At 42.9% G+C, this 19,257-nt stretch overlaps 2 protein-coding genes across 2 annotated transcripts in view; both read right to left on the reverse strand.

Moving 5' to 3' along the window:
• Positions 1-460: 460 nt before the first annotated feature.
• LOC141422517 (putative NBPF family member NBPF5) lies at positions 461-17,973 on the reverse strand. Its single transcript, XM_074070306.1, has 6 exons — positions 17,829-17,973; positions 17,431-17,610; positions 7,752-7,964; positions 5,711-5,810; positions 5,045-5,254; positions 461-513 (listed from the first exon to the last, which is right to left on the reverse strand). Exons 3-5 carry the CDS (start codon positions 7,927-7,929, stop codon positions 5,191-5,193), a joined length of 342 nt encoding a protein of 113 aa, XP_073926407.1. The 5' UTR covers positions 7,930-7,964; positions 17,431-17,610; positions 17,829-17,973; the 3' UTR covers positions 461-513; positions 5,045-5,190.
• A 596-nt stretch (positions 17,974-18,569) lies between these two features.
• Epb41l3 (erythrocyte membrane protein band 4.1 like 3) overlaps positions 18,570-19,257 on the reverse strand; it is a 237,730-nt gene continuing 237,042 nt past the window's right edge. The window contains exon 25 of the mRNA XM_074070267.1: positions 18,570-18,689. The gene's annotated coding sequence lies outside the window, so the exon portion shown is untranslated. The remainder of the gene's footprint in view (positions 18,690-19,257) is intronic.

The raw sequence follows: 19,257 nt of genomic DNA on the forward strand, positions 1-19,257 counted from the left end.
GCATCCACAGCATGGGAACCACAGAAGTTGCATTTTGCTCCACTTGCAGGGGGCCAGTGAAGAAAGCTTCCTGATATGGGGATTCCAGGCCTTCTTCATTCACTATTATGTTTACATGATTTCTTTTATCTCATTGCCTTTTCTTTCCATGGAATCCCAGACAACCAACTGCTCAGTAAGAGTAGGTGCATCTCCTCCCAATTCCCTAACACAGACAGTAAAGAGTTCACCCTGATTGCAGGAAAACCTGGGTTTAGTTCACCTTGGGTTTGCCTGACCCAAGGTTAATAAACTTGGAAAAGTAATACAAGGTGGAAACTAATAGAAGAACCATCAAGAAAATAAAGCCATTCCAAGCTAGCAGAAAGAACGAAATAGATATATTCATCCCGTTCTGCTTTTCCTTGGACCTGAGCTCTCCAGGTGACACCACTGCATAATAGCCCATGATTTCACATCACCTGAAGAACACAGGCTCTTCCTCTTCTTCTTTCTTCTGATCCTGTTGAGTTCCTGAAAAATACATCCAGACAGAAACAGTGAAAATGAAGATTTATGTTGTGACCCATTACACTGTGCCAATTTAAGCCGATGGATGTAAGTATTTTTGGTGTGAGAACAGGATACCGTAAGAGGAATACCGAAAGTCTTTAGATTTTTTCCTCTGAGAAATGGAAAGGTTTCTTTTCCTTCATCATGGGGAAAGTTGTCCCTGAGCTGCTCAATTAATATCACAGTGCCCTCTGTCCTGAATGTGGTGATCAGTTAAAACTATTGTTTATCCCAGTGATCAGAAATGCCTCAATAGTGGCTTTCTAGAAATGTTTCTGCAAGATTTAGCCCTTATCCCATCAGGTACTCTGGTTGTTCTTGGTAGAGTTCAGATTATATTTCAAGACTAAACTGATGGATGGAATCTATAGACCCTTAGGGAGAAAAGACTTCTGATGCTACAAAGAACAAGATACTTTACATTCAAGGGGATGGAGAGTCACGACACAAGCCATGCCTTCAGGAATAATTGTAAACAGAGACAAGAAGTGTTTGTATGCTGGTAGGATATGGCACCTTATTGTTGACAAGACAACCTGTAGAGAGGAGGGAGACTGAGGCTAGTAGTTGAGAAGCCATAACAACATTTATCTCCAATGATGTAGTCAAGAGTACAAGAGTACCAATCTGTTTGGATGGTCAAAGTACACTGTTCAGTATCAAAAATTAGCAAGAATATTACAGGAGAGATGAACTGTCCCACTTAAAAAATGAGCTCAGGTATCAGTGGTGTCTCTGTCTATTTATAGACTTTGCAAAAACAGACATGAAGGCAAGTGGAACAGAATAGAGGACCTGCATGGGTATCCACACAGCTTAGTCCACCTTATTTTTGACAAAGGTGCCAAAAACATACAACAGAGAAACGAGAGCCTTGTCAACAAATCTTGCTGGGAAAAGTGGTTATCTGCTTACTGGAAACTGAAACTAGATCCATGTCTCACCCTGTACTAGTATCAGCTCAAAATGGATCAAGGACCTTAATATCAGACCCGAAACATGAAGTTAGTATAGGAAAGAGCAGGGAATAGGGAATACTCTGGAAGTAATAGGTATAGGCAAGGACTTCCTCAATAGAACCCCAGCAGCTCAACAACTCAGAGAAAGGATGGACAAATGGGCCTACATGAAATTAAAACGCTCTCCCCAACAAAAGAAATGGTCTCTAAACTAAAAAGACCACCTACAAAGTGGGAGAAAGTATTTCCAAGCTATACATCAGACAAAGGACTGATAATCAGAATATACAGGGAGCTCAAAAAACTAAACTCCCTCCAAATCAATGAACCAATACAGAAATGGATAATTGAACTAAACAGAACTTTTTCAAAAGAAGAGATTCAAATGGCCAAAAAACACATGAAAAAATGCTCACCATCTCTGGCCATAAAGGAAACGCGTATCAAAACCACAGGAAGATTCCACCTCACCCCTGTTAGAATAGCTATCAGCAAAAACACCACCAACAACAGGCATTTGCAAGGATGTGGGGGGAAAAGGAAAGCTTCTCGTACACTGCTGGTGGGAATGCAAGCTAGTGCAACCACTCTGGAAAAAAATAGAGGCTTCTTAAAAATCTAAATACAGATCTACCATAGGACACAGCAATCCCACTCCTGGGGATATACCCAAAGGAATGCGACATAGGTTACTCCAGAGGCACCTGCACACCCTTGTTTATTGCAGCGCTATTCACAATAGGCAAGTTATGGAAACAGCCAAGATGCCCCACTACTGACGAACTGATTAAGAAAATGTGGTATTTATACACAATGGAATTTTACTCAGCCATGAAGAAGAATGAAATTTTGGTATTTGCAAGTAAATTGATGGAACTGAAATACATCATCTTGAGCAAGCTTAGCCAGGCTCAGAAGACCAAAAATCATATGTCCTCCCTCATATATGTACTTTAGATCTAGGGCAAATGCAGTAGTGTTGTTGGACTTGGGTCACATGCTAAGGGAGAGCACATACGGGAGGAATGGGGATAGGTAGGAAACCCAAAACTTGAAAGTGTTTCATGTCCCCACAGCAGAAGAGTCAATACAGTAACCTTAAAGGAACAGAGGTCAATATGGGAAGGTGACCGGGAAGTAGTGAGGAAGCCTGGAAGTGATGAATCAATTTGGGTTGTAATACACTTGTGCCTGGAAGCAATGCTAGGAATCTCTCTGTATAGCTGTCCTTATCTCAACTAGCAAAAACGCTGTCCTTTTTATTATTGCTCATGTCTTCTCTTCAACAAAATTGGAGAAAAGGGGAAAACAGGCTCTACCTGGAAGTGAGGGAGGTGGGGGCAGAGGAAAGGGGTGTGGCGTCCAGGGGTAGAAATGATCCAAACAATGTATGCATATATGAATAAATGAATAAAGAAAAAAACACACTAAGATTCCACCTCACCCCTCTTAGAATAGCTCCAACAATAACAAATGTTGGAGAAGATGTGAGGAAAAAGGAACCCTCAGACTCTGACAGTGGGAAGTAAACTAGTACAACCACTTTGGAAAATAATATGGAGGCTTCTTTCAAAAACAAAGACAGATCTGCCATATGATCCAGCAATCCCACTCTTGGGATAGACCCAAAGGAATGTGACTCAGGTTACAACAGCAGCACTATTCACAATAGCCAAGTTATGGAAACAGCCAAAATGCCCCACTACCAACAAATGGATTAAGAAAATGTGGTATTTATACACAATGGAATTTTACTCAACCACAAAGAAGAATGAAATTTTTCCATTTGCAAGTTAATGGATGGAACTGGAGAACACCATCTTAAGCGAAGTTAGCCAGGCTCAGGCGGCCAAAACTTTCGTGTTCTCTCTCAGATGCAAATTATAGACAAATGCACTAATATTATTGGATATGGGTCACGCACTGAGGGGAGAACGCACACAGGAGGAATAGAGAATGGGAAAGAAACCTAAAACTTGAATGTGGTTAATGTGGTCACTGTATAGAAGCAACTAATGTAACCTTAAACTGGTAGAGGCCACTATTGGTGGGGGCCAGGAAGTAGTGAAGAGGACTGGCAGAGATGAACCAATTTGGGTTGCAATACACAAGTGCATGGAAGCAACACTAGGTATCTCTGTATAGCTTTCTTTATCTCAAACTAGCAAAAATGCTCTCTTTCTTATTATCTTCTAAGTTTTCTCTTCAGCAAAATCAGAGAACAAGAGGGCAGAACAGGTTTTGCCTAGAAGACAGGGGTGGGAGCAGGGGTTAGCCCAAACAATGTACATACATGTAAGTAAATTTTCCTTAGAAACTTAAAAAGAAAGTAAAATTTTGATAATAAAAAATTTTAAAAGTGACACTGGAACAAATGAATGAATATTCACAGACCACAAAAAAATGGATTTCAATATAATTTATAACCTTCACAAAAATTGTATCAGCATGGATTATAGACCTCAAGTGTTAACCAAAACTGTTGTTTGCCCCAGTGCTGGAAATCAAACCCAGGGTTTTACCCATGCTTGGCAAATCCTCTATCACTAAGCTATGCTCCAAGCCTGCAAACTTTTTATAGAACTCCCAAAGAACAAAATCTAGGTGACCATGGGTTTGAATTTAGACAGACTGCCAAAAGCACAATTCACATAAGAAACAATAGGTAAGTCAGACTTTGTTAAAATTGATGTCTCTTCTGTGAAAAACACGGTTAAGGTAACTAAAAGAGAAATTGCACACTGGGAGAAAATCTTTGCAAACGCAGCTGGTGATATATAAAGATATGATTCTTTGGAGTTCTGGATATGGGACAGAGGAATGAATACGTAGAGTAAAGTGGACTTTTAGGGCTGTGGAACTATTCTGTCTCACTGCAGGGGAGGATATATATCAATGTTTTCAGAACCCACAGATACACAACACTGACAGTGAGCCTTAATATAAACTGTAGTCTTTACAAGTCTTTGGAAGTTGATGAAATATAACAGAACATTCCCATTAATGCACTATCAGGTGCTACTATTCCAACTACCTAACAAGCCCCCCAAATGAGGGTCCTTGTTGTTATAAGTGCATTCAGGAATATTCCATTCCTACCTATGATGGCTATACCTACTATCAACCATTTTTTATAGCCCGGAAGACTGAATTTCAGGAAAGATAAAGTGATTAATTGTCCAGTTATAAAGAAAGCAAATAGGCTGGAGGCTGGGGAGCTTTCCTTCTTATTCTGGAACAACTTTAATGCTAACCAGCTGCCTCCTGTCATGTCCCCTTCTGCTTTGACACTGGAGGGATGTGCCTCCTCATCGAAGGCCAAGATCCATCAGGGAGCAGAGGACAGAGGAGGTAGATACTCTGACTCCACGTTGTGCGTTTATTTTGTGTTTCCATGCACACAGTCCTGCTCTTGCATGGCCTATACTTGACATGGAAACCAAAACAGCTGCAAAAGTCACTTTGTAACTGGACAGTCCTTGAGCTGGGGACCTCCAGCAGCTGGGTATATTCAGAGCCCGTGGCCACCTCACCTGGGCTGAGTTTGAGAACGAGGCACTCAGCTATCCAGCAACCCTCAGCCAGTTGCTCTTGGAAGCCCTGCCCCGTCACTGCCAGGATCCTGGGTGAGGAGGTCCTGGAGATGTTGACTGAGTACAAGGGTCACATCTCTCTCCTGCTATAACTTCTGCGTTAACTGGGACAGCTTCCTGGCCTGGTCTTCAATGATGATATTGGATGCCCTGAGGTAGAGTACAGAGAAAATTAAACCTTGAAGAGAGTTACACCACAGATTATATGAGCTTTGACAGAAATGTCTGTGGGAATATCCCCAATGAGCCCTTAGCAGAATTTCACAACTTACTTGGTGACCTGCCTGAGGCAAAAGAAAAAAGAACAAAGTCCTCCCAAGTGTCAGAAAATGATCCTTCTGTAAGATTCCTCCACACGGTCCAGGTCCATTCTGTGACCAAACTCAGGTGTCTTCCTAAATCTCCATCACAAACATGCCCTGCAGCTCCTCATTTGGCCACAAACTTTTTTTTTTTTGGACATGCACATTATTTCTTTGAGGGGAGGTCAGTACTATGAGTGTGCACCTTCTCCTGGCCCAGGCTAGCTCTTAGTTCCCCCAGCTGAGCTGTACCTCAGAAAGCTGCACGTCTGCCCACCTTCTGCCCCGCACAGAGCCCCCTTACCTGAGCTTCTCAGCTAGTGTCAGCTTCTCTGCCAGCTCCCACTCCTCGGGCTGCACTTTCTCTCCCAGCACTGACTCGATGATTTTGTAGTCTCCACACTCTGAGAAAACATAGATGCACCCGCCCCGTGGACAGCTGGACACGCTGCACTGGGCACAGCCTTCAGAGGAGGAAGCAGGGTCCTCCCCCAGACAAATGTTGCCCCAGGGCCAGGCTCCGTCTAGAGTTTTCCATACTTTAATTTCCCAGTGTCTTGACTAGATGACATTTGATTGTCCCCATTAGAGAGATGAGCCTTAAATGTAAATAATTTCACAAATGACTCAACTGGTAAAGAACAGAGTCAGAATTCACATCCCTGAGTTCTGACACTGATGCAGGGGCACTGTAATTATCAAGCCTTGCAGCCTCTAAGTCAAAACATTGAGCTGGGCCTAAAGCAGTGATTTCCGTTATGCTCAAACACTAGGGACAACAGGTCCCTCGTGCTGCAATTCAACTCATGCACATGTTTCTCAGATTGAAAAATAACTGCATAAAATAGAAGGCATAAGACCATCAGGACCTGAAAGAAATACCACCAACACTAATAAACTTTGTTATATAAAAAGTACTAGAAAAACAAGCTATCAGTACCTATTCTTTACAAACCACTTGATATAAGAGTTACTAGAATTAATTCACGTGTTCATTACTAGCTGAAGAAGTAGGTAGCCAGGGCTAACAGAGTGGCTTGAGTGCTAAAGTGCCTGCCTAGGAAGCATGAAGTTCCGAATTCAAACTCTAATACCACCAAAAAAAAAAGAGAGAGAGAGAGAGAGAAAGACTGTCCCACAGCCAATACTCTCTACACATTGTTACCTCAACAGTGTCTTGGCAGTATCTTTCTTCTTCTTCAACCTCAAAATTGTTTCCTACAATTATATTCTGATTCTAAGGAAAGAAAATATAGTGTGCCCTTTCCCAAAACTCATCTGTTGACTTACTTAAAAGACTCAATTTTTTACTTTTTAAAGTCTTTTTCAATATAAAAAAACCTCTGCTGAGAAGTTTTGATAAGAAGTTGTACATAAATGAGGATAAGTCCAGCTCAGAGTTGGAATGCTTCCTTCCAAACTTGCTATGGTGCATGGCCCTGTTCCCATGGTTCCTGGAGTTGCTACAGCCCGTCTTACAACAGGCAAGTGGGCTCCCTCCCATTCCCAGCTGTGTGAGAGGGAAGATCCTGCCCATATCTTGGCATGCTTATTTCTGGGCTTGATGATCTCCTCCATACACCCTCATTCTCACTTTGGTCTCACGTCTCATACCTGAGACACCTGAGATGCACCCAGACTGGCTGGTCCTTAGGTATCCCTGAAGTTTCACCAGCTCAGAGAGAGATGGGGCATACTATAGATTGTCTCCTATCTCAGAAGCTCCTTCCACTACTCCACAGAGCATCAAATGACCCTCCTGGACTCATAAAAAGAACCTGTCCTCTAAGCTGTCCTAGTGCTTCCCCTCAACAAGGTTTCCCTGGTCTCAGTGGGATCACCTATGATGCCACAGTTTCGATTAGGAGCAGACTCACCTGTACCTCCTTTGAAGCAGGTACTGTGCTCTGTCACCATGTCTCCAGCATGACCAGCATAGGGCTTGGCCAATCAGAACTCAATGGAAGCTTAAACTCAGATGAAGCTTATTAATACCAGGCCTTTGTATTGTTCTCAACACTGGCGGTATGTCTGCAGGATCCACCACGGTATAGAAGGGATCCTAATAAAAATGGTTTGACCTGTTCTTGAGAAAAGCAGGCAGTTCTTTCCCTGAATCAGAAATCAATCACTACCTCATATACTTTGTGACCCTTTATGTTGTCGTTTTTCTATCCTCAGCAAATTCAGGGAGAAACATCAACTTCTATATTTCTAGGAATATGGGAAGGATGAAATTTATTTGATAAAGGGAAGTGAAGAATCAAGTTTGGGAGACTTTTCATTTCTCATAGAAAACAGGTGCTCATTCATCACCTGGGTGACTGTGAGCCTACAGAACTTACTGTACTTCCACAGCTGGTTGGCCAGGTTATACACAGTAGCTTCAGATACAAGGAGTTTCTCTTTGAGGTCTCGGAAGCACTGTTTCCTTTCTTCCAGCTCAAAGCGCAATTTCTTGTTGATTTCTAGAATGTTCCTTTCTCCCTTTGGAGTAGATAAAGGACTGAAAGATCCTGCCATGATGGCGTTTGTGGCAGAAAAAGCCAAACCAGGTACTGTGGAGAACAAACCAAAACACAAGAAATCAAATTCGTGTCATCAGGTCTGAGAGTGATGACAATAACTCTAATAACTAACTTACTGTTGAGAAAAGGTTGATCAACACACCACTTCAGAGTCCTTATTCCTGCAATCAATGGTTAAGATGCCAGAGTTCAGAGCCAAAGGCACTATCTGTAGCTCAAACTCCAACAGAAGTGAGTGAGGTAGAATGCAGTGCGCCAGGTAACAGCCTGGAGTAGCCACAACAAAATTAGAAGGTTGAGGGTGTCATGGAATGTCAGGAGCCCCTGCAGTTCAACTGCCAAACCCACTTTGATTCTTAAAGCCATATGGTCCCAGTGGAAGTTACTATTGATGACGCCCTCCCGGTCATCTGCCAGTTTTACAAAAGCTGTGTGCTTTTGTGCCAAGACCACCACCTCTCTTTCCTACACTACTAAGACTATTTCTTATTGCTCATTCTTATGTACAGACAAAATCATCCAAGAATAAATGGCTTCCCAACAAGTGATACTTTCTTCACAGCTACCCAGAAGTCCACTTCTTTAACATTAGAGCATATTTTTATAAGGCTTTTCATCAAGTGAAAACTGTAAAACTTTGCCAATGTAAAACTGTCATGTTCTTCGAATATTCATGCATTATTTCTCACTGGGTTAATACCTATGAAACACAGAGACATATATCATACTAAGAGAATAAATTCCTAGTGTTTAAAGTTTTCTTCTTTTTTTTTTTCAATATTATTTTTGCTATACTCATTTTTCACCTCTTTTTCTTTTTCCAGATTCTGTTTTGGTTTTGTGTGAGGATGAGAGTGACAGAGGGATTGGGATTTGATCTCTGGGCTTGTGTTTAGCTCTCTTGCTTGAGCCACACCTTCAAACACTCCATTTCTATGTTGGCTTCTTTTCTGTCATTGGCGAAGATGTTAGTTTTCCATTAAACCCAAGTCAAGTTTGCTATTGCTACCTCTTTTCTCCACCTCTATGATGGGTTGTTTTCAATCCATTTATACTTTGTTTGCTTGGCTTTTTGTTATTTAATTATTTATGGGACTGGGATTTGAATACAGGGCCTTGTGGTTGCAAAGTAGGAGCTCTACTGCTTGAGCCACACCTCTAGTTCATTTTGCTCTGGCTAGTTTGGAGATGGAGTTTCTGCAAGAATGTGCCTGGGGTAGCCTCAAACTATGATCCTCCCAATACCAACCTCTCAAGTAGCTAGGAAAACAGGTGTGAGCCACCACAGCCCAGCTGTTTTCTTGATTTTTGAAACAAGGTCTCCCTATGTAGTCCAGGCTGGCCTCAAACTCATGATCCTACTGTCTCTGCCCAGCTATTTTTGTTTTTAATGTCACTAAACAGCAGTTCACATGTGTTCTGAGCAAGAGCTCTTTCCATATGAGCTCTTTCCAAACTGCCAGTGGGATTAAAATGGTTATCTATATAACATTGAGTACATGTTGTGACCATCTATTTTGGAAAGACTTATATATGTTATTTCATTGGTTCCACATATTGAACCAAACAGGGCCCATCATTGCAACACAGATTGTGTGAGTGAGTTAGCTTAATGCTGCTGACTTGTGGTTGAATTCCACTAACAGAGCATGGTAAGATCAAGGGCATGAGTCTGAGGTGCAACAGGGTCCAGTGGCACAGAAGCTGGGACAGGATTGAGGGGGCAGGCAGAGAATGAGTGATGCCCTGAACTACCTCCTCACTTTCTCAGCACCCTCATGAGCCTATCACCTCTAAACAGTGCCACAAGCTAGGGACCAAGCCTTCAACACACAAACCTTTGGGACAGGAGTACCTCATATCCGACCACAAAACCCACTGAACCTGTTAGATGTAACAGTCTAACATCTAAAGGGAAAACTGCATCTACTTTCCACTCAGGAGTTAGAAGTCTCCAGATACTCTGATGCTGGGTTGTATGCAGGTGGGCCTGGGAGACTCTCTGGTGTCCAAAAAGTTCCAGACCAAAGGACTAGCTGCTGAAGGTTGAGGGTCTATGACTCAGTCTTTCCTCCACCTTCCAATCATCTCTCCACCCATATTTGAGACTACAGTTGTAGCCAGGAGAGAGGAACATACCTGTTTCTCCTTGCATCCACCTCACTTCTAGTTTGTTGGGCTTAATCTCACCATGGTGAGTATTGTCCTGTGTTCTTTCCATCTTCTCTGCTTGGTACCACTGGCACAAGCAGCCCAGGGGACATTGGACACCAGGTCACAAGGAGGTTAGGCAGGGAGCTATCACACTTTTCTCAATCAGGCAGTGATTCAGTATCTCTGGACTTGGCAGGTAGTGGCAAGCCTTGCAGGACACAAGGTTCCTCAGAGTCACCGTGTAACAAGTGCTTAAACTGCTTTTGTTGAAAAGCACCAATCCTTACTTAGGCCCACAAATTAACTAAAAGCAAGAGAAAAGTTTGGCATCTCTGCCTTCATTTTGTATTCCTCTTTGTCTTTGACCATTCTCTCTGCAATCACCTTGCTCCAAGAAGGACAGGACTGACTGATAACATCTTCATGACAAAGGATCAAAACTACCCCTTAAGAAACAACACAGCCATACAGGACAGAACACCAGATAAGGACAATTACCTGTAATGATGAGGCTATACCCTGAGACAGGAGTAATCATCTCATGGAAACCAGACTGTTCCCTTCAAGTGATGATAGTGACAAAAAAGAAAAAAAAAAAAACCTAACTGAGATAATAATCAGGCCACAATTCGATCAGGACTGTTTAATTATGCATCTTTCTCCCTCTGCCCCAATTCTTCCTCTATTTAAACATAAAGCTCATGTCCGTACCCCACAGATGTTAAAATGCTTGCTTTGCTTCTTCCCATGCCATGTTCTCAGGCTATATATAATAAACTTCCTTCCTCTGCTCTGTCATTTACACATTTGTCTTATAGGGGTGACACATTTCATTTGTGATTGGCATAAGTATTACTTGGCACTTTTATGTTCCTTGCTCTTACTGTATCATCAATGAATGAGAACTGACTATGAATATGAGGCCCATAAAACTGTGATAAAACATTGCCACAGGAAAGACCCTTTCAATGTTTCTTCTTTTTTTAAAACTACAAAGAGTTATGTGTGATCAGTGTCCCCCTGAAATTAGGATGTATGCACTTGGATAAGAAAGCTAAAAGGCCAAGGTTTGTATGGGGGCTCTGCTGCCATGGGTGGTGGGGACACTTGGGAAAGTCTCCTCCTCTGTTGGTTCCAGGTGCTCATCCCTTCATTAAGGTTCTTACTGTGCCACTTCCAGGGCCCTTTCTGTTCACTTTCCTCTGAGTACCTCTAGGACTGAGATAGGTATGTGATGGGCCTTACAGATTGCAACCCAGATCTGACTTTGGTCTCAATGCATGTGCCTCCTGCAGGTGCCTCAGCCACGTCCACATCCCACAAAGGCAGAACTGAAGAAACATATGGAAGAAAGAAAGTCAGCAGGTTTGGACAATGAGAATAACCACAAATTGACAAAGTAACAGTGGAGAATAAAGAGACTAATGGGATTACAACAAGGAATAATTGGATTCCAACTTAATGTTTATTAACAAACTCTCTTGGTCTCTACTTCAATGTGTCCTAAAATTCCTTTTTGCAACAATCTCACAAACTTGGTACTCAAGAGCCAGGCAGAGGCCTCCTTTAGGAGACCTCCTCCATGAAGCCTCACAAATTCTGGTAATAGTTGTCCTCCCAAAACTCTGGTAGCACAGAGCGTTGGTAGACAGGTCAAGGAAATTTATTCCTAATGACAAGGTGACCCAGGGGAGGAATCCCTGAGAGCAGCCACATTTTCATCGGGGCCCAATTTTGGAAGGACATAAGGCATGGATGGTATAGGGCAGGCTTCTCTCTAGGAGAAGGATTTGTTACGTCCTGGGAGAACGCAGAACATCCCTGACAGGACATTGGGCAGGGGTAGACTTGAGATAATTAGAGGTTTGCACCACTTTAAAAGTGGTTTAAAAGTGCATTCATTGAATGAACGCTGCTGAGAGCTTCCTGGATGGTTGGTCCTGAGTTGGAAGCCACGCATAGAGGGATGAATATAAAACATTATATACATATTGTGACAGTGGGCTCAATGGAGGAAGCAGCCAATGCTGTGTGTAAACACATCAGTGGCGGATTTGGTCCTCCCTCTGGTTATCTTGGGACAATGATTCCTTACCTCTCAAAATATTACCAACACTCTGGTTCCATATTTGCCCAAAGCAATCCACACTGTCTTGGTCTGCAAACAAAACTGATGACAGCAGTAGCTACTGACTACATTCTGGCCCATTGGAGAAATAGACGCAAGTTCAGTAAGATGTAAGTTCATCATTGCCAAAATTATCATGATGTTCTCTGCTGTCTCCAAATGAGACAGACTTCATTATTCTCTTCCCATATCAAAGCAAATTATACTCGACATATTCTTAGAATTGCAGTATCTTGGTTTTTATTCTTAAATTTTACATCAAATAATGGAGAATGCATTAAAGCAACTTCCATGTTTAAATGGAGGGGAGAATGTGGGTCTAAAATCCTGGCTTTCTGACACTCAAGTGGTTGACAAATAATGACTTTTGTACCCCTGATTCAATGCACAAGTGGGGTTGTCAAATAGTGAGAAACACTGTCACCACCTAATAACTTCTGGAGGATGCACATTTCCCAGATGACCCAAATGACACCTCATATGTCAAATAACAAAGAGAACCACTCCCTTCCATAGACCTCACAGAACCACAAGGCTTTCAGCGCACTTCAACCAACTGGAAGAATGACTTTGATTCTAAGGCCATGAAAGAAAACAGATCCCACCCTAGGTGACATAGAAAGAGACAGAGCAATTTGTGTAATAACCAGTTGATAATGGAAAAAAGGTCTTGAAAGTTTTGGACCTGGCAAGGAACTGCTCAGATAAACACTATGTCTTAGAAAAAAGGCAGGTTAGAAAAATTTGGACTCAATGGACTCTAACTACACAGCCTATACTTAACAATCGTTCTGTACAAACTTTATCCTGTATTTGCCTGAGCCAACAGTAACTTCTAATGGTGGATGAGGATTTCTTCCAAGTCTTGATTGCATCTCAAAACCAGAATCATTGTACATTATAATTGGAAGACGGTGTGGGCTGAGGGAGGTCACTTTCCAAAAGTAGTTGATCCAGTCCTTCCTCTAGTGGTCCACAGTCACATCTCTTGCACCCACAATTCATGTAAACCCAGGCAACTAAACTGAAAAAAATTGTCTACAGAGGCATCCTGCCAAAGCCTCAGAACAAACAAACAAACAAAAGTACTGCAAAGTACTCTTTCCATACTGCAAGTAATAAGGCTTACTACCTACAACTTCACATGTTTTGCTTTAGTGCTGAAGTCAATAGGACTCAGTGAGTTAGAGACAACCTCCTCCAAGCACCGCAAAGACCATGTAAACCATTTTAAAGAAGGTACCCACAGGGCTGTCTCCCTTCTAAGAAAGGAAATCAGGTCTTTATTCCTGAACCCTGTAGACTCAACCAAGATACTTGTCTGCACCTCATGATCAGTGGACTCTTAGTACTCTAATTGTTGAAGGACCCAGAGATGAAGACCTCTTTGCCTCCTTCACATCAGCAAATAACCATGAGTCAGGCCTGCTGTGTGGGTTTTACAGATCCTTCTGCCAGGATACAAACTCTTTTTCCCCAGGGAGCTGTAGAAAGCTGCATGCCATCCTAGAATAAATTGTGACCCAAGAATTCTTCCCAAGGGTAGGGAGGGATGCTAGGCTTTGTCTTATGATATAAGCCTTAGCATTAGTAGCTAAATCAGATTTTGAACAAATTATAGGAAAAGAACTAATATGGCATCAACAATGGTCAAATGACCTATGCTTAAGTGCTATCTAAATCACAGCCTGACTTCTAAGTCTGCACACATCCCTGCCAATCCAGAGCCTTCAGATCCCCTACTCAAAGCTCCAAAAAAGGAGAAAGAAAGTATGGTTCTCTTAAAAAATTAAAGTCAGGTATACATTTTTCATAGGCAAATATAAACAGGTTTCAATTATGAGTTGGAATGACAGTTACAGATACCAGACCTCCTAAGTAGTTCACAAACCCTTTTTTAGCTAATAGATTACACAAAGGGTCATTAAAAATTAAATATCTAAGGGCTCGATCTGGAGGTGTGGCTAAACAGTAGAGTGCCTACTTTATAAGCATGAAGCCCTGAGTTCAAATCCCAATCCATTCAAAAAAAAATTAAAGAGCTGGAGATGTAATTCATTGGTAGAACACCTGCCTAGCACATGTGAGGTTAATTCCCAGCATCATAAATAAATAAATACATAAAAACACATCTTTGATTTAGCAAAATTGGAGATGTGCTTATGGAATGTTATTTGCTCATCTATCCCATGTTTCTACTAGCTATTTCAGGAATAGGGATGCGAATTTTGGAGTCTCAAGGAGCAACACAGCTTACTTAACAAAAGCAGCTCCATAATCAAATGAGGTTCACAGGATTCTGAAAAGAATGAACTCCTTAGTATTTTCTCATTACCATCTTTTAGGCCAGGAGTCAGCAACTACACCCAGTGAGTCAGAAGCTTTCATAGTTTTTGCTGAAAAACAGCTACACTCATTTGTTTGCTGCTGTTTTCTACTGCTTTCCCAGTACAGTGGCAGAACAGCATAGTTGAGATAGACAGAGACTGGATGATCTACAGTCAAAACATGTACTATCTAGCACTTTACAGAAAAAGTACATTAACCCCTACTTTAGAATAACATGACTGACTGGCAAACAGGTAAGTAAAACTGTGCATTACTAAGTGAAAATATTATGGAACAGCCTGAAGAGTACATATCACAAGGATCAAGGTTCAAGGCAATGAATGAGTGGGGAGGTGGAGAGTGTGAAGAACCTACTAATAACCTTGGCATAGTGGTATACGTCTGTCCTCCCAGGTACCCACAAGGTGTAAATATGAGGATCCTCATCCAAATAATAACTAAAGCAAAAATGGGATGGGGTGTGGCTCAAGTGGTAGAGCAGCTCTCTGGCAGGCTCAAGGCCCCAAATTCAAAATGCAGTAGCGACAAAAAAAAAAAATTGCAATTTACACCAAGCCTGACAGCACATGTTTGTGGATCCCAGTATTAGGGAAGCTGAGACAAGAGGATCTGAACTCAAGGCCAGTCTGGGCTACAAAGCAAGATCCAGCCTCAAAAATAAACAAATAAATCAAAATAACATAGGTTTAAAAAAAAAGGACTAGCTTATCCAAGTTTTTTTTTGCCCCCCCAAAATAGAAGTCAGCCTTCGATACTGTCTCTTGATAATCCTCAAAACTACAGTATGAGAAACCAGGAAAATAATCAAAAGTAAACAGAAAAAGGAAAGTAAGGGCTTTCACATTACCCAGGCTTAATGAAACCTTGGCCTGCCTATTCTCAGAACAATGCACTCTGACTAACTGCACTAGAATACAGGAATTTTTACATATGCCTAAAAATAAGCCTCAGATTCTACTTCATATGTAGAATCTAAGAATCTATTTATTTTCTAAAGCTTCCCAGGTAATGTTGTGATTATTTTGATATAAAAAGAAAAATCTTCATCTTTGATATACATCCTACAATGTTGATACTATTCCTTATAATGTTTGGAACTTGCTTCAAAATAATTGATGGGAGAACAGTGGTTTGGGCACAGATGATACACACTGATTCATAATTTGATGTTTGGGTGACAGGTATATGGACTTCATCATACTGTACTCCCTACCTTACACATGTTTCCAACTTTTCAGACTATTTAAACAAATTCCAGGTGATTCTGAGAGGCAAACGTGACTGAGAACCACTCACTTAGTCTACTGAAAAAGGCTGGCAGGGAAGCAATACAGGCCCCACTGCCACTGTTTCTATCAATACATTTATGAGAAGATTTTCAGTTTAAGATTGGAAAGCAACAAACTCTTAACACATCCAGCTTTGCAAGAAACTTCCATCAACAACCCCCTCACAACATGGCATTTCTGAGTTATGGATGAGCACAGCTGACTACCATAAAGATTGCTTACTACAAGTTAAACCCTTAGCAAAACCACAGGGAAAAGAGGCACAACACAATTCCAACTGGAGTTTGAAGAAGGTTAGGTAAAATGTGGAGAGAGGAAGAGGGCTGGTTAACTATAAAGTTTTAGACTTGGGTGAATCTTTAGGAATTATCTGAATGAATTTTCTTAATTTACAAATGGCAAGGTGAACATGAGGGAAAGAATGATCCAAAATAGGCACCAACTCACACTGAGCATCTAGGCTTTTATTCAAAACACAAGTTATTGCAGTCACAGTTTGACTACTTGAATCCTGGGTCATCAAAGTAGAAATAGGGCAAGAATACAAGGAGGCCAATCACCCTGAGAAGGCTCTGAAGAAACAAATTTGGAATGCTGGATGTAGACCGTCCAGATGATGAGTTCTGAAGTGCACAGAAAAGAAAGATATGGAGAAGAAACCCAAGAAATGTTCCTTTCAATCACTCACTTCTCCCTGTGACGATGTTCTTAACGAGGACCCAAGAAAATTTCAAGATACAGAATCCAATTGTCATATGCTATGGATGTGACCAATAAAATCTGGGCTCAGTCAGTGGGAAGTGATGGAATAAGAAACATCAAACACACCTCAATCTCCTCCATCCCTCCATGTTTCTATTTCACTCCAGACAGTCTACCTGGAGGAAGTACCTGTGTTTAACGCAAGCAGTTCTAAAAGTGGTTAGAAACATCTGAGGGCAATGACACTGCTGTGAGGCCATCTCTCTTTTCTTTAGTGCCAATACGAGTTGCCTGTTTTTTTTTTTGAGAGCCAGGCCACATGTTGCAGTACCGTGGAGAGAAGGGAAATCCCGAAATCTGGCTCTCCCACTTGAGGCTCAGCTGGGCAAGAAGACAGTGCAGCCTCAGACACAAATACAAAGTGTGGGAGGAAGACTGAGCCCAAGGATGCTGGTTATCAATCCACAAGACCTGACACAAGCATTCAAATAACCAACTGGCAGCTGCTCACAGCAAGCCAAAGGGGAGGAGGATCCAGGTATGGCACTCCTGAAGCCCAAAGATGATGCACAGGTAAAACGTGGTCAGCAAAGGCATGCACCAAGTCACCTGAGGCAGAAGTGAGGAACTGAGCCAGGGTCGGTGGGCACAGGGTGCCCTACACACAAGCAGAACCTAGGATGAGCCAGTGACAGGGACCTGTCAACCACACCTGTCCTCAACTGTGGCTGCGAGCCTGGGAAAGCAAGAACTCCCCCTCTCGGTCCTATTTTGAGTTGGTACCTGGAGAGGACTTGCCACCAGACACTTTGTCCTCGAAACTCATTTAAGGCGGTTCAGAGTGGACAACCAGTCGTGGGCGCAGGGACCTTACCCGGGCGTTAAGCAGGCTGAGAATGCTGGGGTCATCGCTGCTCCCCACCACGATCTTCTGCTCCTTGATCGGGGCATGGACGCCGGTGCCCTGGGCGCGGGTGGCCTCGGCGTCGTGGCGCTCCAGGACATGCGCTCGCTGGTGGTGTTTCCCATGGCTGCAGTTCCGCTCCGGGGCCACCTGCACGGGAGTGACACCCGGAAAGGACAATGAAGCTGAGTCCCACAGGGAATCTCTCAGCTGAAGCCCTGCACTGGTTCCCCTCCTGCCCACCTTCCTCCCTCATGGCCTGTAGGGCACCCGCCAGCCCCCGGTGTCCCGCCACACTCGCTCGGGAAGCCACTCTGGGAACCCCCGCATCCCGCGATCACCGGCCTGGGTATCTGCAACCCGCTCACCTGCGCTGACGTGCTCTCAGCATCAGGGGACACCAGCGCAATGACTGTAAGGCCACAAGGCCCGCCAAGCCGCAGAAGCCGTTGTTTCCAGGTACCACCAGGGTCCTGCTGCACTACCACTAGGCTGCGCAGCCCGCCCCTCCGCCACGCCCACCGCCACGCCCACCGCCCTAGCCACCCTCCGGGGCCACGCCCACCGCTCTAGCCACCCCCCCGGGGCCACGCCCACCGCTCTAGCCATCCCCACTTCCCCTCGGTGGTACGCACGCTGTGTCTCCTCTGGACGGAGCCCCGCCCCGTGGGTGGAGCCTCGCCCCGTGGGTGGAGCCTCAAGCGCCTCCCCTGTCTCCTGAGCAACTCAGGGAGGTGGGTTCCTGCAGGGAATGAATGGAGGGCCAACTGCAGGCTGAAAGGAGTACTGTCATTGTGACAGGTTAAAACCATGCCTTGGAGATGCGGGAAGGAGCAGCCAGAATGGGGTCTCAGGGAAGAACAAAGGGATGGAGCGATTAGACAAACCTTGACAAATTGGCGAAATGTTAGTCTCTGCAGAAAAAGGAGAATGCTCTACTAGGCTAAGAAATAGCACATAATGAGCAACTCAAAATCAAATTCAGGAAACAAGAGTTAAAAAAAACATCGGGAGGAACCCTAAAGATATAAAATGGGCAAAAGGTTCAGAAGGATCCAGGTTTTTGAGATAATGAGTGGAACTACTAAGATACTTACAAATTCATACTTTGTATTATATGCATTTCTCCATCCCCACTAGAAATCTTTGTCACTCGGCGTGCTATAGAGGCCATCATTCACGTCACCTGGGAGCTTGTTAGGCTTGCAGACTCTGAGGCCCTCTATCCCCTACGTACAGAATTTAAATCTGCATTTTAACAAGGTTGCATAATCTGTGAGAAGCTCTGCCATGACAGCTGGTAAACGTTGGAGCCAACGTGGCTATTTTTGGGGGCTTTACTCTGTCTGGTAGTCACCTTGGCTTCCCCACTCTGAGTCTACAAGCAGCTTTCTGGTAGCTCTGCAAAGTTGCAAACCTCCAGCTAGCTCTGCAGTGTTTCCTATAACTGTGACCACATTCTGTAGGGGGTTTAGGGGAAGCTCTGTAACCAACTTGTTTCTCTGTAACTGACTTGTCTTTCTGACCACCTGTGAACCATAGTTAAAGAAATGACTTTCATATGTTTCGTTCTTCCATAATTACAATCTGGAATTTAATTCCCTCTTATAACACATGGGTGTATTAACAAATGAGCTTTCTATAAATTGTTTTTATACAAAAATAAGTTCAAGGTTGCTTTCTTTCTTGTTTTTTCATACAAATGTAAGGCTCTAGGTTTTATGAGTTATTTTCAACAAATAAAAATATATGAATGGTATTAAGGATATTGCTTTTTTAAAAAGTTAAAAAATAATA

Source organism: Castor canadensis, chromosome 4 (genome assembly GCF_047511655.1).
Source record: "Castor canadensis chromosome 4, mCasCan1.hap1v2, whole genome shotgun sequence".
Taxonomy (NCBI): domain Eukaryota; kingdom Metazoa; phylum Chordata; class Mammalia; order Rodentia; family Castoridae; genus Castor; species Castor canadensis.